The following is a 25,715-nucleotide window of genomic DNA, read 5'->3' on the forward strand; positions in this document are numbered from 1 at the left end:
GATAATCAACTTCTAACAGCCATAAGTGAAGGTTGATGGAGCGCTTTCTGAGATTAAACATCCTGATGGATCTTCTAATCCATCAATAAAAAATTCTTTAACATGGAGGATGAGTGAATCATGCCATGGTTCTAAAAACAGGACACTGTCACCCAGCTTTTTTTAATCTGGGGACAAGACAACCACACAATATCCTGAGCCTTTAGAAACTCCAGGAGGATCTCATACACAATAAGGGCCATTAACAGAAGAGCTTTTTAACAACCAGAGAAATACATTTGGGGAGAAAGGAGACCCTGCTTTAGAGTTATAAGGCTTTGCTTTTCCATGGAAAGGGATACAGTAAAGTAAAACCTTGAGATACGAGCTTAATGCATTGCGGGACAAGGGTCGGATGTCAATCTACTCGTATCTCAAATCATTTCTTCCCATAGAACTGAACTAAATACAAAGGAATCTCTCTCTCTCTCTCTCCCTATATATATGTATGTGTATATATATATATATCTATCTATCTCTCTATCTCTCTATCTCTCTATCTCTCTATCTCTCTATCTCTCTATCTCTCTATCTCTCTATCTCTCTATCTCTCTATCTCTCTATCTCTCTATCTCTCTATCTCTCTATCTCTCTATCTCTCTATCTCTCTATCTCTCTATCTCTCTATCTCTCTATCTCTCTATCTCTCTATCTCTCTATCTCTCTATCTCTCTATCTCTCTATCTCTCTATCTCTCTATCTCTCTATCTCTCTATCTCTCTATCTCTCTATATCTCTATATCTCTCTCTCTCTATATATATATATATATATATATATATATATATATATATATATATATATATATATATATATATATATATATATATATATATATATATATATATATATATATATATATATATATATATATATATATATATATATATATATATATATATATATATATATATATTTATATATATATATATATATATATATTTATATATATATATATATATATATATATATATATATATATATATATATATATATATATATATATATATATATATATATATATATATATATATATATATATATATATATATATATATATATATATATATATATATATATATATATATATATATATATATATATATATATATATATATATATATATATATATATATATATATATATATACATATATATATACATATATATATACATATATATATACATATATATATACATATATATATACATATATATATACATATATATATATATATATATATTTATATATATATTATATATATATATATATATATATATATATATATATATATATATATATATATATATATATATATATATATATATATATATATATATATATATATATATATATATATATATATATATATATATATAAATATATAAATAAGAGAAGAAAGGTATCAAAATTTAAACCACAATTAGATTTAAGTTGAGTGTAAGGTTAGATTAAATTTATTTTTGACTGTCTGCATCGCAATCCAAGTTCATTTAAATGTTTGTTATGTCACGAGCACGTCGCCATGCAAGTCTCCACCCCTTCTCCGTCCCTCTCCCCTCCGCAAAATCCGTCTAATTTTAGTACTATTAAACACCTTTCAGTACTATTAAACCACTAGTTATTTTTTATTATGTTAATAGGTGATGTTTTTCCAATCCAATATCGTTGTTTTTTTTTTCAGACGATTGGAACGAATCAAATTGTTTTTAGTTCATTCCTTTGGGAAACATTCATTTGAGTTAAGAGTAAACCGACATACGTGCTCAGTCCCGGAACGAATTAAGCTTGTATCTCGAGGTACTATGTGTATTTACTTATTTGTCAGACGTCCCATTATACGCGATAAGCGAGGTATTTCTGTATATATATGTAAATACTTTAAATAAATAATGCAAATTACTGTTTATATGTAAATACTGTACTCAGTGAAAATAGTTCCTCGACTTGATATGAATCACAAAAATCAGATTAAGGGGAGTTTTAGTCCAAGTCGTTGAAGGTGAGCGATATCCACAATATTCGAGGGATTACAACACTCGCCTGACTAATAAGCGTGGGATGGAAACATGTCAGGTAAGACTGACCTAAGAACCCCATAGTCTTTTCTGTACAAATCAGTCAAACCCTAGGCTTTGCTCGTTTTTTTTTTTTTTTTTTACAACATGAGGACGGTCAAACTTGTTGTTTAAAGCTGACTTTACCATGTAGCAAGGCAGTAGCTATCCCACACATCCTTATCCGTAAATTCAGTTAACTTTTAAATAAAAATGTCCGATGCTCGTTCCAGCCGGGGTCGGCTTGTGGGGAAGACAATGCTCGTCACTGGCATGCACCGCCGGATCTCCGGCCGACGTTTCGGGCATGTGCCCGACGCGACCGGCACAAGGCACCGGGCCACTGGCCGGAAAATTAAACTTCCACATCATTCGTCCGTGCCGTCCAACCGTCAATAAGCTGTCCCAGAGCTCTATTTTCGTGCAACGACGCCCAGTTCCCGGACTTAAATGTAATCTGAACTAGCACGTTGCTCCACCTCGACGTCCCGCCATCCTCCCCAGCCAGAGTGCTCTATTTTTGGACAAGGTCGATTACATTCGCAATAATGTCGCAGGTGCTCTCTGCCGTCCAATCCGCCAAGAGAGTTTTGTTTTAAAATAAGCACCATGGCGTAACATCGCCCGGGGGTCGCAACCCTCAACAACAACAAAAATACCCCTTTGCTGGTACTCTCTGCCATCCAATTCGCCAAACTAAGTTTATTTTGAAATAAGCGCGACTATGTAAGATCTCACGGGGCTTGCACTTCTAATAAAAATCCACCTGCATGCGGGCTCATAGCTAGAAAGCTCTATTTTCAGATAAAAAAGATTGCCACGACCCGCCGCCCTCAGTTGAGTGACAGACCTGTCTTTTTGCCATTTTCCTAGTTGCAAGCGGAATTGATTGTCAGCGTGGATATTCACATTTTTATTAACTTTTTTTCAGAAAAAAAATCAGCAATGAAGTGAAAACGCAAAGTTAAGATGAGGATCACAGTGTAAAGAACTTGTTAAGTTAAGTTATGTCAAGTCGATGTATGATGTTGCGACAAGTCAACCTGAGTCACAACTTTGGCAAGGCAAGTCACTAGGTAGCCGAGTCGAGTCAAGCAGTCACAACTTTGTGAAGCCATGTCGGTCCAAGTCACAAGTTTGTCGAGATGAGCCAAACCGAGTCACAAGTTTATCAAGCTGATTAGAGTCAAGTAACAAGTTTATTGAAATGAGACAAGCCGAGTAACATGTGACAATAAAAAACCTTTGGCAGGAAAGTGGAGAGGTGGTTAGCATATTTGACTCATTGCTCTCAGACTTGCATTCAAGGCACTCCATTGATGTGTTTATGAGTATGAACAGTTGTTTGCTTTCATGTGCCCCGCGATTGGATGGCAACCAGTGGAGGTAGTGAACCTGCGTCTTGGTCACGTTAATTGGGATAGACTCAAGCTTCCCCATAACCTTATTGAGGGTAGGCAATATCGAAGATGAATAAATGAATCATTTGCATTGTTTATGGAGTGACAATAAACCCCATCTGTTTTGGGGCAAACAATCCCAATCGTTTTTATGCCTAAAAGCTAATGTTTTGGCTAGAAAGCAAATTATTAGCTAGGAGTGTTTACCAGCAGTTTTTTAGCTAGAGTGCATTTTTTCAATTTGAAAAAATCTCAAGGCCCGCCACCATTGGAAAGTCTTATTATTTTAAACTTTGTCACCTATATTTGTAATATAGTTTTATCAACAGGAGGCAAAGAAACACAAACAAGTATGTAATATCAAATTATTCACACCAACCTTTGGATCCCAAACAACTTAAGGTTCACATGATGGAAAATATGTATTATAACAATTTTTCTCAATTATATGACTCTCCCCCCCAAAGATTACTTATAAAGTAATACCTTGACATATGAGTGCCCCAACATACCAGCAAATATTTGCCTTGAGATATGAGACAGATTTTGAGATACGAGTATACGAGACAGCCAGGTCTTCAAGATGCAAGAGGCTGCTTTTGATTTTAGCACACTGTCTTTCTCGCCGCATCTTCCTCGTGCAAAGATTTATGAGCACTGGGCGCAGCGTTTCACTTTTTGTGGGTTTTTTTGCATTAGTCAGAGCAGAATTCAGGGAAACCCAATGTGTCCAAAGCAAGCCAATGCAGTGAAGGGTAGTGCGTAGAAAAGGCGTATGATTAAAATTAATATTAAGCAAGAAATATTTGAAAAACATTACAGTAGTGTACACGTGACTGAGCTGGCTCGCCAATACGTATGGATAATCAGAAAGTTCACCCTTTCACCTATAAAACGCACTGTGGGCGCAGCCTCATTTGCAGGTGTATTTGCGAGGTCCAGGCTTGGGTTCAGGACAAAAAAAATGAAGAACCAGTCCTTTGTGCCAGGCTTTCCGGTGGCACATCCAGTAGACCACCAGCAAGGCTTGGTTCTTGTTTTTTAAAGCATGAAAATGGACAAACTTGAAGATTTAGGCTGGCTTTACCATTAAGCCAGCAGCAATCTCACACACAATGATGATCAGCGCTTTTATTCTTCGATGTTATCATTCGCATGATGTCCTTGGAAAACTATATCGTGGCTGTCTTCCAAATGTTCACTTTTTCCCTTCTTGATGTAATGCATGATACATTCATTTATGATGCATTAGATGGCGCATGACGCTTAACAGGCATTCTTTATTCGGCGCCTCCTACAGTGAAATTTCTCTTCTTCATCTGTGCTGAGTGCAACCCATGTCATTGCCGAAGAATAAGAGAAGAATTTTGGCATTTTTATGAACTTTCTTTTTTTATATACTTAATATGAAAAAATGTTATGTACTAAAGCTGCAAATGTTGAAGCAGTGAAGTGGTGAGAGATCACATAATTATTATTTCTGCTTCAGCACAACACTGCTTCAACACTGCTTCAACAAAACACCACCATTAAACGAGGTAACCGTCAAACAGGTAATGTTTGACGTGAGATATTTTTTGTTCATAATCGCTAATGGCGCGTCACATTTGTCCTTACCCTGTTTCGCATCGGAATTATAGTTTTAAATAGCAAAACTCACCTTGTCTGTGATAGCCTCCCCAAGACAAAGATGCTTTCAGAGGCGGTTCTCGAGAACTCTGGTAGCAGGAAGAGTTATGCATCTATGTACTCCTGCTTCACGTTTTAGAATCAACTTGTTGGGTCTTAAGTCATTGTCTCCCAAGATAAGTCGAGACAAGTTTTGAATCATTGGCTCCCGAATAGTCTCGAATCTCTGACCCTCCCAGTCCAAGCGAGTCAACTCCAAGTCCGTTTTTTTTTTTCAAGTCCAAGTCGAGTTGCAAGTCATCAAATTTGCGACTCGATTTCGAGTCCAATTATCTGGTAGACTAAATGAATGAATAATGAGTACCTCCTGGAGGACAGGAATGACTGGGGGTTGCCTTTGTTGCAAAAAGTAAAGCACCATCAGGATGTACGCATAAGATGACAGACTTCCTCTGGATGCATCTCCAATGTCACAGCACTGCAAATGCAAAAGTCCAATTTTGACACGGGATTTGTAACAGAAGACTTATCTGCTCTCATATGTAACCTTTAAGAAAAAAACAATTTCGCTGCATAGATAAAAAGGCAAAAATCTATCTATGAATTAATTACAACGACATTACTCCAGTGTTGGCGTCTACAATTTACTATGAGTTACTTTTACACATCTACTGTGTCATAGGGCTACTTAGGTTAAGTAATTTTTATTACGATTAGGGCTGGGCTATGGATATTTTTTAGTAATTAATATATGGATCAAATAATTTGATTGCGTAATCAGATAAACATTTAATGCATTGCAGAATAATTTCAGGAAAGATCACAAAAGAGACTGCGCTTATGCTTGCAATACCATTGATTTTGACCATTCGTGCCAACATTGCAATTTTAATAGTGTTTTCAAACTCTACAGAACTGCACACACGCATGCATACGCATACACACGCATTTACAATATATACACACAGTGGCATCTTTACTTATGAAATTAACTGGGTCCACAGGTTTCAACAACTAATTGATAAAATCGATAAAAATGTATTAAATTGGTTGCTGACGAATGCGATTCCCAAATATTGTCGGCAACTATTTAAAGTTGTAATCAATGATCATTATCCTGGTCGTGTCCCCTGCGCCAGTGACTGGTTGGTTACAGACGGAATAGCAGCATGTAATGATGATTCAGTCATTAGAGAGTGCCGCCATCTTCAACATAGGATATTTGTGTGGCATTGCTCCTATTATTGACGGCCAGCCACTGTATATATTTTGACCACTTTGGACTTCTGTCTTACCTTTGCAAATACCTTTATCATATATCCCAGGAATTGCACACGCTCGTCAAGGGCTGCATACGTAGCTAGCATTCTGGTGTTATGTTGAGCCTACGGCAAGCCAAATCTCAATGTAATGTTTGAAAAAATAATGGAGGAATTCCTATAGATTTAAGGTTTAGTCACTCACCAAAATGTTGTACAAACTGATGTCCCCCTCCAAACCACTCTGTTTGTGTTCAAACTTAACGATTGGCACTTTTGCTGTTGAAATTGGCAAGATGTTCTTCAGACCTTGAAATTGGGCAAGAATTGAGAACATTTTTGTTTGCAAATTAAATTGCACGTGTATATGGTCTGCTCCATTTATTGAGGGGCTAGGCACATTTTGATAACAATTCATATTAATGTGTGAATTTTATGCTTTATAATTCATAAATCAAATAAAATCTAAAGCCTTTATTGTCATCATACACTGCTGCATATAATGAAATTGGTGGTGCTACTCCACAAAGTGCGTTTTCCCAGTAAAAAAAAAACAAATAGTTATATAAAAGTATAAAAAGGTACATCTCGGCTAGGGAAATCTAAAATATTGCACAATATAAGATATTGCACATTGTTATTGCACACCCCGAAGTTATTGCGCAGAAGGGATTGTGTGTGGGGTTAACGCAAGTTCAGAGTCCTGATGGCTGAGGCAAAAAAATGTCCTTAAGTCTATTTGTTCTTTGTGAGACCTGTACCGTCTGCTAGGGCAGAAGATGGAACAGGTTGTGACCAAGGAGGTATTGGTCCCTGACAATGTTCCTGGCTCTGCTGAGGTAGAGAGGGCTGGCAATGTCATCCAGTGAGGCATGGACTTTCTGTATGCTGCCGTGCTTCCAGCGTACCACACTGTTATGCAGTATGCCAGGATGCTCTCCACAATGGCTCTATAGTGGGTTACCAGAAGCTTAGTGTCCAAGTTGTTCCTCCTGATTCCCCTCAGGAAATTTCTGTTTGTCGTTTCTGGGACTTCTTCACCACTGCCGTGGTGTTGGTCGACCAGGAGAGCTTGTCCGTGATGTGGACCCCCAGGAATTTGAAGGACTGGACCCTGTCTATGCATACTCCATTCATGAGGAGTGGGGCAAGATCTGCGCTGCTTTCATTTTTTAAATTATTTTACCAACTTGTTTAGAATGGCCAACCCCCTGCCCGCAAGGCCCTACGGTACCAGCCCGCCGGAGAAATAAATAACGTTTTAAAGATCACAAAGACTCCAACCAATCACACCACGATATAACCCACTAAATTCACCGGGAACCCGCCCAATTTGTCCACATTGCTACACCCACGCTTTCCCTCTGAATTTAGTACGCTTCATACGAGAAATAAGGCTGGCAGCGCATTGTGAGCATGCCATGTTTTTAGATTCTCTGCTCCCTGACTCAGAATATCTTCCTTCCAGTCCGAGTCACCACAGCTTATAGCACAGAAACCTAATCAATGTGTATGTTGGTAACGTCATAACATATATGATATTTTTTTCTTTTGCTGTTGTGCTGCCTTTCCCGCCTCTGAGAACGTATTCATAGACCAGATAGGTTTCAACATAAATCCATATTTTCCAGTCCGGTATTTGCAATTTTTGTTTTCTTATCTCTACTGATACAGTAGAGATCTCTTCCATCTCTATTGATAAAAGGCTTTTGGAACAAGATAGTAAAAAGATTATGTGCCTAATTTGTAATTTATACATGAAGATGATGATTATGATTTAGTGTAAAAAAATGCAAGAAACAACCATTTAATTTTATTGTTTCTACCATGGGTGGCCCGGTGGGGAAGTGGTGAGTACGCCAACCTCACGGGTCTGAAATCGGGAGTTAATGTCCATAGGTATGCGTGAGCAAGAATGGTTGTTTGTTTCATTGTGCCTTGTGATGGACTGACAACCAATTCTGGTTGTCGCCACCTGCTGCCCATAAATGGCTTAGATACCCTTGTCAAAATAAGCGGTATAAAAAATGTATGAAGATTTTTAACGTAAATTCCTTTTTTTTTCTTTTCTAATTTGGTGTTCAGAAATACCTCGATTATTGCGGTTAATGGGGGGTCGGACCCCATGCGAAAAGTGCAATTTAGCGAAGTAGGGTCACCCCTAATAATTTTTTTTATTAAAAAAAATCTTCAGTGAGTCCTAGTAGCAAGAGTGGCTTCTGGTTACGAGTGTCAGCCTGGATTTTCACATTATAAACTTGAAAACATAAAAAACTAAAATAAATAGATAAATGTTTTTTTCTTCTTCAGTGGATGTCTCTGTACTCGTATATAAGGAACCAGCAGACCAACACATATTCAAAGCGTTTCTTTGTTAAGAACTTTCCTCCAATTTCAATTTAATAAACCGATCCCTAAGATAGTAACATATTAAAACATCTTTTTACCTATTTAACTATGAAAAAAATGCTGCATGTCTTATGTTGAACCCCAAAATAATCAGAAGAACCCATATATAAATGTTCTTTCCATTGTAGGGTAAATGTCATTTAATTTATGCACTTATTTTAATAAAGGTAAATTGTGACCTATAACAGTAGATCTGCACATTGAGAATTGGTAACTCAAAGGGATTTGGATTAGATAAAATTTTATTGATTCCGTATTGGGAAATTCACTTTGTTAAAGTAGCAAAAAGGTGAAAACAAGGACCCAGGAAAAGACATTGTACACCAAAATAAAATACATAATAAAAAAATAAGTAAATAAATAAATAAGCGTGTTACACAAATTCTACATTAAGAGCAACTAAAAGGTAAATATTGGTGTTAAAAATCAATTTACCTGTATGCTTCTTTAGTACTTTAGCAAGGGCTTCAATGATTTCTTTACAGTTCAGCTTCTGTACAGATAAAACAAATTGTAACTGAAGACTAAAACAAAGTTATAGTCATGGGGATGGTTAGTACATGTCATCAAATTAACAAATGCCCATTTTCACACAACAGGATAATGGTGCTGCTATTTCTCTCAATGTGTTTTACAAACATTTTTTAGGTTTTACTCATGTTATATGGTTATTCACTCATTAGAAACACATCCACAGCGTTTTTATGCATAGCAACCCCCCCCCCCCCCCACCCTCTACTCCTCCTCCCAAAACAGGGATACCAGTATCCAACAGTGTTCGTCCCCTTCTTGTTCTACAGTAAAGCCACTCCCCAAGTCCGACACAGGCTCGTGAGCAATTATAAACACTAATCAATGAAATGTTCCAGTTGCTAACGAGAGTGCATTCATTCATTTTATGAATAATTTAGGGTTGCAGGAGGTGCTGGAGCATATCACAGCTGACTCCGAGCCAGAGACGGGGGACGCCCTGAATTGGTGGCTAGCCGATCACAAGGCGCAAGAAGACGGACAACGATGCACACTCACACCCATACATAGGGGCAATTTAGAATGTCCAATCAGCCTACCATGTATGTATTTGGAATGTGGAAACCAGACTACCTGTAGGAAACTCATTCAGGCCCAGGGAAAACATGCAAACTCCATACAGATGGACCGACCTGAAATTGAACCGAGGACCCTGGAGCTGTGAGGCCGATGCGCTAACCACTCATCTGCTAGGCCACCGCACTACAGTGCACTCAAAGAAAATATCATCTTTCCTGGGTTAATTAACACATTTGAATGTAAAATTAATTTGTGTCATATTAATCTTTTTATCTGAAACCCAAATCTCATAATAAAAACAAAGTAATTGAACTTCCTGTTTCAAAATTTACACACGGACGCACTCACACATACAGAGTGCCTAGCGAAAGTATTAGGCCTCCTTGAACTTTATCGATCATCATAAGGATAACTCATCTTTTTTTCATTCGAATTTGAAGCATCAAACCTCTGTGAATAAGTAAATAAATTAATTTCTTCATTATTCATTTATGAAAGCAAGTTTTTAAGAAAAGCAAGAATAAAATGTGATGATTTTATACAGTATTTTAGTATTATTTCATCTCAATTTCTTCTGCTTTATCCAAAGTCGGGTCGCAGGGGCAGCAGCTTCAGTAGGGAAGCCCAGACTGCCCTCTCCCAGCTACTTCTTACAGCTCTCCCGTGAGTATCCCAAGGCAGTCCCGGGCCAGGCGGGAGACAGTCTCCCCAGCATGTCCAAGGTCGGTCCCGTGGCCTCCTTCCGGTGGGACGTGCGCGGAGCACCTCCCGAGGGAGGCGTCCAGGAGGCATCCTCATCAGATGCCTGTGCCAACTCATCTGGGTTCTCTCGATCCGGAGGAGCAGTGGATCTACTCTGAGCCCCTCCCGGTTGATCGAGCCTCTCACCTTCGGAAAAAAACTCATTTCAGCCGCTTGTATCCGGGATCTCGTTCTTTCGGTCACGACCCATAGCTCCTGACAATATGTGAGGGTGGGAAAGTAGATCGACCGGTAAATAGAGAGCCTCAGCTTTTGGCTCAGCTCGTTCATCACCATGACGGACCAGTGCAGACTCCACATCACTGCAGACTGCGCCCCGATCCGCCTGTCAATCTCCCGCTCAATTCTTCCCTTTCTCGTAAAACAAGAACCCAAGATACTTAAACTCCTCCACCTGGGGAGGGACCTGGCGAGGGCATGCCACCTTTTTCTGGCTGAGGAACAAGGTCTCTGATTTGTAGGTGCTGATTCTCATCCAGATCGCTTCACACTCGGTTGCGAATCGTTCTAGCGAGAGTTGGAGATCACGGCCTAATGAAGCCAACAGAACCACATTATCTGCAATAAGCAGGTATGACCAATACTGAGGCCACCAAACCGGACCCCTTAAACGCCACGGCTGCGCCTACTTATTGTGTCCATAAAAGTGATGAACAGAATCGGTCACATAGGGCAGCTTAGAGTCCAAACCCTACTGGAAACAAATCTGACTCACTGCCAGCCATGCGGACCAGACCTCGCGTAACAGTGGTTTAGGAACCCCATACTCCCGCAGTACCCCCTACAAGACTGCCCAGGAGACATCGTCAAACGCCTTCTCCAAGTTCCCAAAGCACATGTAGACAGGTTGAGCGAATTCCCAGAGTTCCCTGGCTCTCCTTCCTCTTAGAAAGTTGTGACCATGGAACTGAGGTCTTCAAATATTCCTCGCTCGACCTCGCCTGTCCAAGCTCCTCGCCCGTCCAAGCTCCTCGCTCGACCTCGCCCGTCCAAGCTCCTCGCTCGACCTCGCGCGTCCAAGCTCCTCGCTCGACCTCGCGCGTCCAAGCTCCTCGCTCGACCTCGCGCGTCCAAGCTCCTCGCGCGACCTCGCCCGTCCAAAGATCTCGCTCAGCCATTCCTGTCTAAGCTTCCCGTTTTCTTGTTTCGGCTGAGCCACCAGTCGCACCCATGCCGAGGCCATTAACCAGGCTTTCGGTGCCGGCTGGTCCGCCTAGTTCTTGTCTGTCGAGCTCCCGCCTGCTAAGTTCCTGCCCGCCTAGCTCCTGCCCACCCAGTGTCTGCCCGCCCGCCCGACTCCTGCTCGCCCGACTCCTGCGCGACCAACTCCTGCCCGCCTAGCTCCAGCCCGCCTAGCTCCAGCCCGCCCAAATCCTGCCCGCCCAGCTCCTGCCCGCCCAGCGTCTGCCCGCCCAGCTCCTACCTGCCCAGCTCCTGCCTGTCCAGAAGCGGTGGCGACGCGCCGGGGCCCGTGGACGAGCACACATTGCTACAAGGTACTTGTTGTTTGGTAAAGCCTTTTTGAGTCATTAAAATTTACTGTCGGTCTCATTCCCTCCTGCTTCCCCGCTATTGAGTCCAAAACCCCCCGATCGCACCAAGACGCCTCGGCGCGATCATAACACAAAGTAAATTTACATTATGTGGCCATTTAAAAAAAATACAAAGTTGGATGAACTAAACCCATTTTAACCAAACTTAAGAACTGTTATAATTCTCCAATGTTTTCCTAACATTTGCATAAAATGAGGAAACTTTAATATCAAGTAAGAAAAGAATTACAGGCTGCCTTCAAATGAAGACGGTGGGTTAAAATGAGTTAAGGAATGGTTCAATGACGCTGCTTTTTGTGCTCATTTATTTGAGAGGCATTTTAAAGAAAAAACGAAAGGGAAACTTCCCTTGGCTCTTTCATTGGGTCATTGGAATTTTTAGCAGGGGAAACTTTTAGCACAGGTGAGTTGTAATATAACTAACTAATTTAAATGAATTTATGATGCAGACACACTCAAAAACAGATGTAATCTAACCTTTCTTGGGATGGTAGAGACCAATTATGAGAAAGACATTTTGAAAAATGACATTTTAATGATAATGCAACAATAAAATCCAAAATTGGAATTTAACGGTTGGACAAAGGAGAAAGACATTTTGAAAAATGACATTTTAATGAGAATGCAACAATAAAATCCAAAATTGGAATTTAACGGTTGGACAAAGGAGCTAGATTGCAAAATGAGATATATTGGAGCACAGAACGAAAATCAATACATATATATATATCAATATCAATATCAATATATATATATATATATATATATATATATATATATATATATATATATATATATATATATATATATATATATATATATATATATATATATATATATATATATATATATATATATATATATATATATATATATATATATATATATATATATATATATATATATATATATATATATATATATATATATATATATGTATATGTATTTTGTTTCCTTCAGTGCTGAGTCCTAATAGCAGTGTTTTCTGGTTGTTTTATTTTATTTTTATTAAGAGAACTACATATCAGATGGAGACATTCATGTTACATTCATGTTATTGATTTTAATATGGCGATGCCGTATGATGAGATGAATATGATGATGAATGACACTGTACACTGCCAGCAAGCTTTTGTTCTTTTTTTATGCTCGAGGATTCTGTGACTTCCGGCTTCAGCATAAATCCTGCAGCATTCCCACAAATCATATTCGTAATCACTAAGAACTTCTTGACCAACCGACCACAAATGGTTAGACTTGGTCCCCACCCCTCTTCCTCCATTACACTGATCATTGGCTCCCCTCAAGGCTGTGTACGGAGTCCTCGAATGTACTTTCATATTTAGACGGGGGCTGCAAATGATCGTCCCGGGGGCCGCAGTTGGCCCGCGGGCTGTGAGTTTGAGACCACTGTTCTAAATGAATGTTATCTGTAACTTGTTATTCTTAATGAATGTTATCTGTAACTTGTTATTCTAAATGAATGTTATCTGTAACCTGTTATTCTAAATGAATGTTATCAGTAACTTCTTATTCTAAATTAATGTTATCTGTAACTTGTTATTCTAAATTAATTTTATCTGTAACTTGTTATTCTAAATTAATGTTATCTGTAACTTGTTATTCTAAATGAATGTCCTTCGGCTGGCTAGTCGGTCGGCTAATTAGTCGTTCGGCTAATTCTACGTTCGGCCAGATGCCCCTTCGGCGAGTTGGCCCTCGGCCAGACGTCAGTCTGCTAGTAGACTATTTTGGCAAGTAGACCGGCCTCGCTGTCATAGCCCATGTACAGTATGCTTACCTCTGCTGTTTCAAGTCCTTCTAGAGTCATGCAAATGTCAAGGTCACTGTCATGGAAACCAAAGCCATTCTTGGAGGATCCAAACAAACACAGCTGAGCCTTATCTGCAGATGCACATTCACAAAAATCATATATCTTATTCCAAAGCATAGTATACAATACATGTCATTATACTTTCATTACATACTGTGTCATTAACTCCTCATAGAAGTATCATTTGAAGTGTTAGTCACATATAAAGCCTTGTAAGATATTTTGTCTTTACAATCTCTTTATTGAACTGCCCAATGAGTTACTCTTTCCATAATATCCTAGTTTTGTGAATCCTGGAAACTGAACAAATGTCTTGCACATTGAAGAATAATCACGTACAACCAACATGTTAAACACAACACTTCTTGCTACCATCTCAGCAAATATTATAACATTTTCCATAGATGCATGTTCTGTCAAACACTTACCATTATACTCTTTTCTTATGAACCGTTCCAGATTGACAAGGATCTGCTCTCTTTTGTCCTGCTCAGCATCAGTGGGTGCCAGTTCAGCTAAAACAGACAACATGAAACATCGTAGTGATTGATGAATATGGAGAAGTTTTGCCATGGTCATATGTCATTCCTATTATGATGATATATTCCCAGTACTACAAAATTGCTGAAAACAACAACAGCATTGAATTTGATTTTAAAAAATCAATTTAACCTAATCGCTATACTTCCATGTCCTAAGGGCTACCTTCTGAAGCCAGTGATTCAACTTCTGTTTTGTGTAATGAGGAAAAGGCCTGACGTGAAATTTAAATGTCTACTTTTTGTCTCTTTTATCTTTTCATTAATCAACAGCTATATTGGAAGAGGAAACCCTGTTGGAATGCCTTTGTGTACGTGTGTTGTCAATACATTAGCTAGCTTGTTATATTATATCATAGTACAAATCTAGTCATTTCTCTGAAAACTCGCAAATTCATACAATGGCATAGTTTGCAAAGTCCATCAAGGATCTCTTTGAAATGACTGTCCATTGGAGGCAGAAGTTTCAACTCTATCTTCTTGAAGTCATCCGGACACTGCTCTTTCAGATGTCCATCTTGTTTGCAAATACTGCACACAACATTTGGAGGCTAAAATGAAATATAGGGAACAATTTAAAAAATGTTTTTGGTTTATAGATGTAGCCATGCAAACACATGCAGATGTTTAATAATATCTGTTTTTATTACCTTACCACCAGTGAAAATCTTCTTATCAAAGACATATTGAAAATCCTCCATTATGACAGTCTCTGTTTTGAGAAAACACTTTGCCTCTTCCTCACTCTTTATTTCTTCGTCCATTAAGTCGTTGACAGAAAGGAAAGGGATTGACCGGTGTTTAGCGATTTTGTTATTGCCAATGAGAGTCATTTCCTTGAGGCTTCCCACAAGGGTCTTCTCAATCTTTGTTGTGAACTGACTTGATTTTTTTTCATCAGCACTTACACTTTTACCAACATCCTCTGATGGTTGGAATGTTATTAAAATCTTCTCAACTTTTAACCTAGTTAATTTAGTTTCTATCTCAAAAGTACTCATTGAGGCATCCTCCTTTTTCTTTACCCAGGGCAACTTGGATCCAAAATTCTCAGTTGTTTTTCTATTCTGATGCGCAATGCATTTTCTCTGTGGGCAAGCGAAGTACTTATAAGCTGTGCGGAACCGCTCCTGTATGTACTCAAACACCATTTGGCTGTTTAAGCTTCGAGCAACATTCTTCTTCAAGGCAAAAGGATCTTAGCAAAAGAAAAAGATGAGTCCGTTATTTTAAATTTATCCCAACAGTTATAAGGATTCAATATTCTCATGGTGACCTTTCATACACCCACAATCGTTCGATGCATCAGAAAAATTTAAATGCCGTATTTTCACGACTATTAAGCGTGTCGTATTTTTAGCCGCAGTGTCAATAACGAGTGCTATTTCTGTATTTTACACACACAAAGGACGCGCCCTTCTTTTAGATGCAGCCAGGCATGGCATATACAGTGTTCCCTCGCTACTTCGCGGTTCAGCTATCGCGGACTCAGAGCTTCGCGGATTTTTTTTGGGAAAAAAATAAAAAATACAAATATTACATTGAAACAACATTTTTACAGTTTTTTTGTTCTAACATGAATTTCACTTTCTCTACCCGTATTCTATATGGTGTACTGTATACAGGGGGGTTATCTCTCTCTCTGTCGCTGTCTCTCTGTCTCTCTGTCTCTCTGTCTCTCTGTCTCTCTGTCTCTCTCTCTGTCTCTCTCTCTGTCTCTCTCTCTGTCTCTCTCTCTGTCTCTCTCTCTGTCTCTCTCTCTGTCTCTCTCTCTCTGTCTCTCTCTCTGTCTCTCTCTCTGTCTCTCTCTCTGTCTCTCTCTCTGTCTCTCTCTCTGTCTCTCTCTCTGTCTCTCTCTCTGTCTCTCTCTCTGTCTCTCTCTCTGTCTCTCTCTCTGTCTCTCTCTCTGTCTCTCTCTCTGTCTCTCTCTCTGTCTCTCTCTCTGTCTCTCTCTCTGTCTCTCTCTCTGTCTCTCTCTCTGTCTCTCTCTCTGTCTCTCTCTCTGTCTGTCTCTCTGTCTCTCTCTCTGTCTCTCTCTCTGTCTCTCTCTCTCTCTCTCTCTCTCTCTATATAAATATATATAGATATATATATATATATATATAGATATATATATATATATATATATATATATATATATATATATATATATATATATATATATATATATATATATATATATATATATATATATATATATATATATATATATATATATATATATATATATATATATATATATATATATAGGAATTTTGGAAGCATTTTTGAAAGGAATCCATACTTCGCGGAAATTCACCTATAGCGGGTGGTCCCGGTCCCCATTAACCGCGATAAGCGAGGGAACACTGTATACATTATTTATTGATGAATACGAACCGTTATAGCGCTGGCTAAGCTATGGAAGCCGCCCAGGATGCTATTTCCGGTGCGCAGTGTCTGCTAGGATATATAGTCCTTTTGTTAATACACCAAGGTTGACGGCCGTGATAACTTTGGACTAATAGTATCAATATACTACAACGGGGAACACAAATTCGGTGCTACATGCACCAAATGCACACTACACCCGCACGCTAAAAACACGTTTTTAAAAAGGCCACGGAAGAAAGACTGAGTTCGGTTGTACTTTATTTAGCCGTTTTACAGTGTACTCACGTCATTATCACCCTCAAAACCATCAAAGTCCCCATTTTCTGTGTCCGAATTAAACAATTTCCCAAATGAGTCTTCCAAAACGCCGGGTCCCCTCTCCACTGCTCCTATGCGGTTAATGCCGATGTCGAGTAGTTCTGAAGCTTCCGGGAATGACGGAGTCTAGCTTTGAATGCTCTGTTGACGCCAACATCTAGCGGCAGGATTTCTTTTATAAAGTCAGCCGAAATGATGGCGAGCACACTAATTTGGTGCTCACTGTCATTTCGGCTGTATTTACAAAAGAAATACAGGGTTTATTGAAGAAATGGGTGTATTAAGAACTCTATATCCCAGCAGTCACTGCGCAGTACTTCATCTTCAGGAAAATAGTAGAGTCGGGGGCTGCTTGCTGTAGTTGTCTTATCGACTGATTTATTTTATTTTGATAACAATCTTAGTATTTGGTCGATATATAAAGCGCACTGGATTATAAGGCGCCCTGTCTATTTTGGAGAAAATGTAAGACTTTTATGTGCGCCTTATAGTCGTGAAAATACGGTACATGTGTGAGCCGTAGGTTGTCATCTATGTGGTTTTTAACTTGCGATCAGTTTTTTAAGTCAAATTGCTCTGCAGTTTTAAACTCAGTGATGGATTGATTATGCAAGTACCTGGTCACTTTGTGTTTCCTACCCACTGATTTGCCAATGGCCAATGTGATGGCCAACCACAGAAAAGTTTTATATCATCAAATTGTATCCACTTACCCGGGAGAACATTACTTTATGCCAAGGCAAAATAAATTGACCAATAAATTAGGGATATCCTGCAAATGTATATACACGCACATACGCACACAAACACATACATACAGAAGCTCACCTAGAGCTAATTCTCAGACTTACCTTCAATAGCAAGCCGGCGACGAGGCCAGTTCTTCGTCTCCCTAGAGACAAGCTCTTTTAAACGAATGCTGATAATGTACTCTTCCAATGCAAACTCAAGTGTGTAGAAACGAATTAATTCCAACCATAACTGTCCCAGTGAGACATTTTGACACAAGTCAAATGTCAGCCGTGCCTTTAAAGAGTTTAAGGACAAAAAAATGTTAAAAAAGATCCAAACCGAGAGAAAGTACTTCTAGTTCACCTCCAGTAGTTAGCTGGGAAAAAGGGTCCCTGGGCAATATTGTGCAGGTTGATAAATATCTGGTGTTATAATTGTGTTCAGTCTTGTATATGACAAATAATCCCTCTTGCCAATTTCCATGGACGCCGCAATATTAGGAATTGATGTCAAGTTGAGTCATAAGGCTTCTCTTGCAACCACCAATAGAAGACCAGATGATATAGAATTATCAAATGTCGATGCCAATAGCAGTTAAACAAAGAAATCTGATTACTTATGCCTGGAGCTCATTTGTCTAATTTTTATGAAAGCTCCTATTTGAAACACTTTGTAAACGTTAAGATCACAAATGAAATACACTAATAGAAATCCAAATAATTGATGAACTTGAAAGTAGTAAATATAGTTATAATTAAAAAATATAATGGTAATTAGTAGCAACAGCAAAAATAAAAAACAATGTATGGGTAAATAAGCAAAAAGAGAACCTAAGGCAAAAAATGTAAGAATTGGGTTTAATAGTTCAAGCTTCTTTCTGAATTCCTTAAGTTTCTAAAATGACTCCAGAAATTTGATCCATTCATTTTTTTTCTACACATTTGCTCTCATATTGTAGTGATTGGTCGCTGCAACGTGCAGCATGGCAACCTGGGTGGAGACCAGCCGCCACATCTCGGACCTCTTCACGCTGCTGGACCTTACGAGAATGTATTTTATATTTATTTGCAGCACACAGATTGCCCAACACGCGTGCATCTCGAGAGGGGAAGTAAATTAACTTCCCGTGTCTCCCTTTTAACCGCACGGCGGAGACAATTCCCATGGGTTCAACCGGATAAATTCTGCACGTTTAAAAAAATAGTCATTCTTCACAGCTAATGTGCGCCATGCAAAGTTCATTCGTAAAAAAAACAGGAAATGGAAAGATGTAGTGCCTCTCACTTATCGTTTTTTCTTTGGCGCGGAGTGCCAACCATTTTAGCCCCAAAGTAGAAGTGGTGCCCTGACCGCCATTTTTCATGTCTTTTGCTTGCAGGTTTCAGCTTAGACTTTTGACATTTTTATTAACTTTTTTCATACTTCAGATAAAAATCTGCGATGTAGTGAACCAGGTAACCGTGACCGAACGTTTCGTCGCCGGGCACCTCGTCGACTGGACATTTCTTTGCCGGCGTTTCGTCGGCTGACAATTTGCAATGTTAGTGGTTTGGAATTAGGGTTAGGGGATAGTGGTTAAGGTCAGGGTTAGGTCCGTCGTCAAAGGGTCCGTTTGACGAACCGTCCGGGGACAAACTGTCCGCCGACGAAATGTCCGGGTACCCCAGGTAACAGTATATCCAGAAAGAACCGTATGGGGATACTGTGGCGGGGGAGTGATGTTCTGTGTTAGGGAACACCCTCAATGTAAAAAGATAGAATGGGTCAATGTATACAACCTTGAATGCATCAGCATTAAAATATCACTATCACCACAGATGTCAATTACTTTGATTGGCATATAAAGACTTCCATCCACCTCTAATACCTTCCATACGGTGACTCGGGCCCTACTTAAGGAATGCGGCACAAAAAAAATCTTGCTTGGGGATTTAAATATTCACTGGCTCGATAAACCAAATCGGAGACAGTTAAAATCTCTGTTAACTATATTTAACTTTTGCAACTAATCAAAAGTCCTACTAGACTAACTGTTTCTTCCGAAACATGCAGAGACCTGCTCATTTCCAATAACTATGATAGGATCCAAAAGACGTAAAATATGATTACAGGAATATCAGAACATAACCTAACCCTATTCTCAAGAGAGCTTCCTAAAAACAGATATGCATGTGCTCAAAAAAACATATCAGAGCATGGGAGAGTACCATGAAGGGAGATCCCAATTCTGACACAGGCGTTAAACTATATCAATTATGACGATTATTATCATTATTATTATTATCTAAACCATAACCATACTAATGTCAGCTGCAATTCTGTCATGACCATTATCCAGGACGGTATTTACATTCACAAGATTTAAAAAAAAATACATACAGGCAGGCATTGAAAAAATAAGACTATGATGTCAAAATATCACTTAAAACAAAAATGATTAATGACAGACAGACTTCTCTTACTTCTCTATGAAACAAAGTAATAAAAAAATCCAAACGGCTCAATCAAATTTCTTTATGAACATAGTTAGTTAGCACCGAGAAAGGGAACACTAAATAGATCTGGAAAAATATAACTAGCAGGAAGAACTTAACAGCACAAACAAATAAAGGACACAATTGAAGGAGAAAACAACCCGTGATCCAAGGGACATAGCTACAACTTTAAATGATTATTTTATAGTTTGTTAAAGAACTGACACCTAGCACCCCTCAAATAGATTACCCACCACGACCACTTAACACCAATGAACCCATTCTCAATCTTAACATAATTTTGCAGTCACTAGCTGAGAAAGCGACATTTGGACTCAAAAGTTCCAAAGCAAAATATGTGTTGAATAGGGATGTAACATTTCTGAAATAAAACAAATAATCTTTTATAGTTCCCTAAACCACTATTGTAAATAAATCCATAAACAAATCTTTTCCCGGAACCCTGTAAGTGTTCAGTCATAATACCAGTTCTCAAATCAGGAAACCCCGCAATAACCAACAACCACAGACCTATAAGGATCCTTCCAGTCATCTCAAAAGTCTTGGAAAAGATAGTAGTTTGTGCTATTGTTCTGTGTTCTGTTTTCACTCTGTATTATTGTCTTGGAATCAAGTTTGAACCTCCTGTCTACTTAAGAGAATAAAATAATTTAGGGATATAAGCTGCTTGACGCAACACACACAAAAAATAGTTATCTTCTGCAGTCTAGTATGTCCCATCGTTTATCTTCAACCTACCCAAAGGACAAAAGATAGAAATTAGCCCTCGGCCACAATCTTACATATGTATACACACATACACACATTGATGGCGCACTGCTTTGCCCTGCAGAGACGTCAGATGGACGACAAATTTCCCTGAAACACCCAGAAGTCGTTCTCCATGGTCTCGTCAAACTCCTCTCATCCCGGTGCCTCGGAGACCACTAGAGCTGCGTGCCGCTTACCCGCTTACCCACTGTACCTCAGCTGCCTCCGGAGTCCTGTGGGCAAAAAAGGCCCGATAGGACTTCTTCAACCTGACGGCATCACTTACCTGGTGTTCTGGTGTTGCTGCTACGACAGGCACCGACCACCTTGAGAGCGCAGGTCCGGTCTGCCGCCTTAGCAATAGAGGCACGGAACATAGTACACTTGAACTCAATCTCTCCCACCTCATCCCAGACATGAGAGAAGCTCTGTCAGATGTGGGAATTTAAACTCCTTCTGGGAGGAGACTGTGCCAAGGGTTCCCAGGAGAGCCTCACAAAACGTTTGGGTCTCCCAGGCCGGACCGGCATGCTCCCCCACTATCAGAACCAACTCAACACCAGGTAGTATCGGTTGACAGCTCCGCCCCTCTTTATACCGGATGGTAAAAGACATTTGACCGCAAATCCGATGACAAAAAACACTAAGTTAATCATCAAACAGCGGCCTAGGCTGTCCTGGTGCCAAGTGCACATATGGACAACCTTATGCCTGAATATGGTCTTCATTATTGTCAATCCACAGCGAGCGCAGAAATCCAAGAATAGAACAACACATGGGTTCCGATCAGAAGGGCTGTTCTTCGATATCAAATACCTTCAGGTCTCACTGTCATTGCCTACGTGAGCAATGTCCTTTAGCAGAACGAGAAGGTCGACTGAATGAGCACTCTCCGGCCCCCTTTTCAAGGACTCCAAATAGTGTGGTTATTCTGAACTGCTTGTTTGTTGCATACGCATAAACTAAAGCCAGGTTCCTTCCCCCCACCCGAAGGCGGAGGAATGCTGTCTACAGGGGTGTACTCCAACATACAGGCACAAAGCCAGAGGGCAATAAGTTTGCCCACACCTGCTTGGAGCCTCTCAAAGTGAGCCACTCCAGTGTGGAAGTCTCCAACCCACCTCGAGAGGCGCTCACCTGTTTTAAAAAATGGTATCTGCATAAACAACAGTTAGATACACTCACACTAGTTGGCAACACTGAGTCGCCATACCTTGCAATCTTACAAAATTTCTGCATAAAAGAGTAATGACTCTCGAGAGGGCTGTTTTTTAGCTCAAGGGCCATATCAAATTTTACGAAATACATTTGTTGAATGAATGGAAATTAGTTGGTGTGCCTTAAAGCTGTTTTGGAAGAGGAGGAATATTTGTAAATATAGACATGTCAGAAAAAGGGACGCAGGATGTTAGCATTTGTTAGCTTAGCTGGATAAAAGCCTAGTGGCCTCATGCTGTCATGTGATGGTGAAATTAGGATTGCGTTTTAGTTTCAGCATTTGCCCGCAAAAAAAATCTTTTGTAAATAGGACCAATTTATAAAGCATTCTTGGCTGCTGGCTGAAGAAGCAGTTCTGATAAGTGTCGTAAAATGTTTCTCCTTCGACGACGATGGTCAACGATAATGACAATCTTTTCATCCAAACAAGATGATTGGCAATAATGACAATCTCTTCATCCAAACAAGATGATCAAAAATAATGTTAATCTTTTCATCCAAACAGTTCATGTAAGCAGACCATTTTTCACGGTTGTTGGGTTTATTATATATCTGCTTCGCTTTCTTTCAGTTTATACATTATTATATATTGGAAATGCTTTGTTTAACTTAGCATATTGACGCTGGAAGGGGTCACTTTGGTGCTTCTGCTTGCGGCCCTGGACCTTGTAATTGTTTTGATTGAAATGCATTAAATTGGCAGGAGATGAATTCGGTCTTTCAGAATCATTTGTGATGAGGACAAAGTTAGAATGAATTCTCTCTTGCAAGTAACACTAGATATGTGAAATTAATTGATGTACAAATTAACAGATGTCTTCTTGTATTGTTTATATTATATTAAAGATAACTAAAATTGAACCTAACAGAGGTAATATGCCACGAAACCTAACACTGATGTACCCAATGTGACGATTTCATTCTGTATATACAATACACTGAGTATAAATATTTAATTTAAAATAAAGGATGATGTTGGGTTTATTCTGTAATACTATTATATATGTGTGTATTTAATCATTCTTGTATTAAATCATTCTTCAAATTGTCCGAAGAGAACTCGAGGTCGTAACCAGTCCCCTAGTCCTCTCACAAGGACTGTTTATCTGACATCTCACCCAGTCCCAGGCTCCGAGGACTGTTGATTTGGGTTTGCAGCGAAGAGTCGTCAAGGACTCTTGCTACAAACAGATGGATATTAATCACTTCCAGGAACACTCGCATAGTGTTCCTACATCGTGACGCACTTTGCGCTTCTTTATCTAATTGTTATGCCAAATGAAGGCATGATTGTTTAAATTCAAATGAAGTTTGTTTTTAGTTTCCTCTTATAATTGTTAAATACCTTAATTGTTATTATACTTGCAGATGTTGTTTTTGCTTACGCATGTTGGATTAATCAATAACCTTGTAATTGTTTTGATTTATGGCTTTAAAGCTGTACGAGAAATTATTGTTTGAGAAGATACTTCGGAGACCGGGAGGAAGTCTAGATGTATTTTCCCTTTTTAGGTTGCTTGTCATTGATGCCTATTTAATTAGATGTCAATAATTACATCAGATGTCACAAATGCATGGTCTATATCATGAAACTCATGACAGGCATTACACTAAGCCTGAGATAAATTACCAATAGAGTCATACCTCAAATGAAATTAATTGGTTGTGGAAATGTTTTCATAACTTGAAAATGTCAAAATTAGAGGAATATTTTATATGTAAATTCATTAATTTGTTCCTATGTCCTTACATAACTACTAACTAAACCAGAGGTGGGCAAACTTATTGACTTGCGGGCCAGAATGTATACTAACAGACAGAGGGGCCGGGCCAGGAGCATTTGGACACGCAATGTAAATTATCAAACCTGGGGATTGAAATGTAAGAAAAAAAGACACCATTGACGATGAAAACTTATTTTCAAATTTAAACATTAAGAACATATTATTCAACGAAAGAAAGCAGTCTTTAATTGAGAGTGATGAGTGGCATTTTAATTATACTACCGTACTGCTGCTGTGCGTACATGTGCAAGTTGCTATTTTTAACACAATAGAGACTCATATTACAGTGGGAACTGTGTTCTCCCTTTTTGCCAGTGTATCAATTGCCAGTGCATCCATTGCAATCAGAAGTTAGTTTCTAGACTAGTGCGTCATCTATTGGGGAAACGAGGATATTGCAGGTGAAAAGGAAATGAATGAAGGCATTGATTTTTACTATAATTTGGACAACGTCGGCGGGCCAGATTAAAAAAAATAACGGGCCGCATGTGGCCCGCGGGCCGTAGTTTCCCCATGTCTGAACTAAACCCTTTAAAATTGGTCAAAATGTAAAAAATATTTAAGATGTGAATAACACACAAAAATGAGAGAAAATGATAAGAAAATTATTTATTAATGTTAAAAAATGAATAAGTAGTCAAACCTCGTCATACAACATTCTTGTCTTAGGATGAAAATTCGAATAATTTGCCGGTGATACTATAAAATTTTTGTGATGCGAACAAGCCAGCTGGCCATGGCACTGTCTTTTTTGCATCTCTTTCGTGTATAAAATATTTCTACGACTTTGCATGGATAAAGTCCCCCGAACAGCACCCCCCTCCGCGTGTGTCATTGTCTCTCGCATCCGCGAAATGCGTCTAATTTTACATCTATTAAACACATTCTATTACTATTAAACCACTCGTTATTTATTACTTTGTCAATATATGGTGAATTAGAAGAAATAAAACCTTTTTTCTAATGCAATATCCTGTCTTTGATGTTTTTTCAGAGGGTTGGAACAAATTAATTTGTTTTCAATTCATTTCAATGGGAAACGTCCGCTTGAGTTACAAAAAGCTTGTCATATGATCTCAGTCTCGGAACGGATTACGATGGTATGTCAAGGTACCACTGTACATACAGTGTTCCCTCGCTTATCGCGGTTAATGGGGACCGGGACCACGCGCGATAAGTGAATTTCCGCGAAGTAGGGATTCCACTTCAAAAATGCTTTATTTGAATTTAATTCAAAAAAAAAATATTATTCTTATTTTTTTTCAATTAAAAAAAAAAATACCCCCCTGTATACAGTACACCATATAGAATACGGGTAGAGTGAAATTCATGTTATAACAAAAAAAAAACTGTAAAATATGTTGCTTCAATGTAAAATTTGTATTTATTATTTTTTTTTTCAAAAAAAAAAATCCGCGAAGCTCTGAGTCCACGATAGCTGAACCGCGAAGTAGCGAGGGAACACTGTATATAAAATGTACCCGTGTTGAAACACATGGGAGAGAAAGTTACTGG

At 38.8% G+C, this 25,715-nt stretch overlaps 1 protein-coding gene across 5 annotated transcripts in view; it reads right to left on the bottom strand.

Moving 5' to 3' along the window:
- Positions 1-25,715, bottom strand: part of tut4 (terminal uridylyl transferase 4) — an 87,007-nt gene that overhangs the window by 22,612 nt on the left and 38,680 nt on the right. For all 5 annotated transcript variants that reach the window (XR_013326223.1, XM_077716264.1, XM_077716265.1 and 2 more), the window contains 9 exons: positions 18,073-18,247; positions 15,181-15,728; positions 14,931-15,081; positions 14,420-14,506; positions 13,959-14,062; positions 9,228-9,285; positions 6,589-6,692; positions 6,420-6,509; positions 5,489-5,602 (listed from right to left, as the gene is read on the bottom strand). Coding sequence is in view for 4 of the 5 variants with exons in the window: in XM_077716264.1 (XP_077572390.1) it covers positions 5,489-5,602; positions 6,420-6,509; positions 6,589-6,692; positions 9,228-9,285; positions 13,959-14,062; positions 14,420-14,506; positions 14,931-15,081; positions 15,181-15,728; positions 18,073-18,247 (1,431 nt within the window). In the remaining variant the exon portion in view is untranslated. The remainder of the gene's footprint in view (positions 1-5,488; positions 5,603-6,419; positions 6,510-6,588; positions 6,693-9,227; positions 9,286-13,958; positions 14,063-14,419; positions 14,507-14,930; positions 15,082-15,180; positions 15,729-18,072; positions 18,248-25,715) is intronic.

Source organism: Stigmatopora nigra, chromosome 5, assembly GCF_051989575.1.
Source record: "Stigmatopora nigra isolate UIUO_SnigA chromosome 5, RoL_Snig_1.1, whole genome shotgun sequence".
Lineage (NCBI taxonomy): Eukaryota > Metazoa > Chordata > Actinopteri > Syngnathiformes > Syngnathidae > Stigmatopora > Stigmatopora nigra.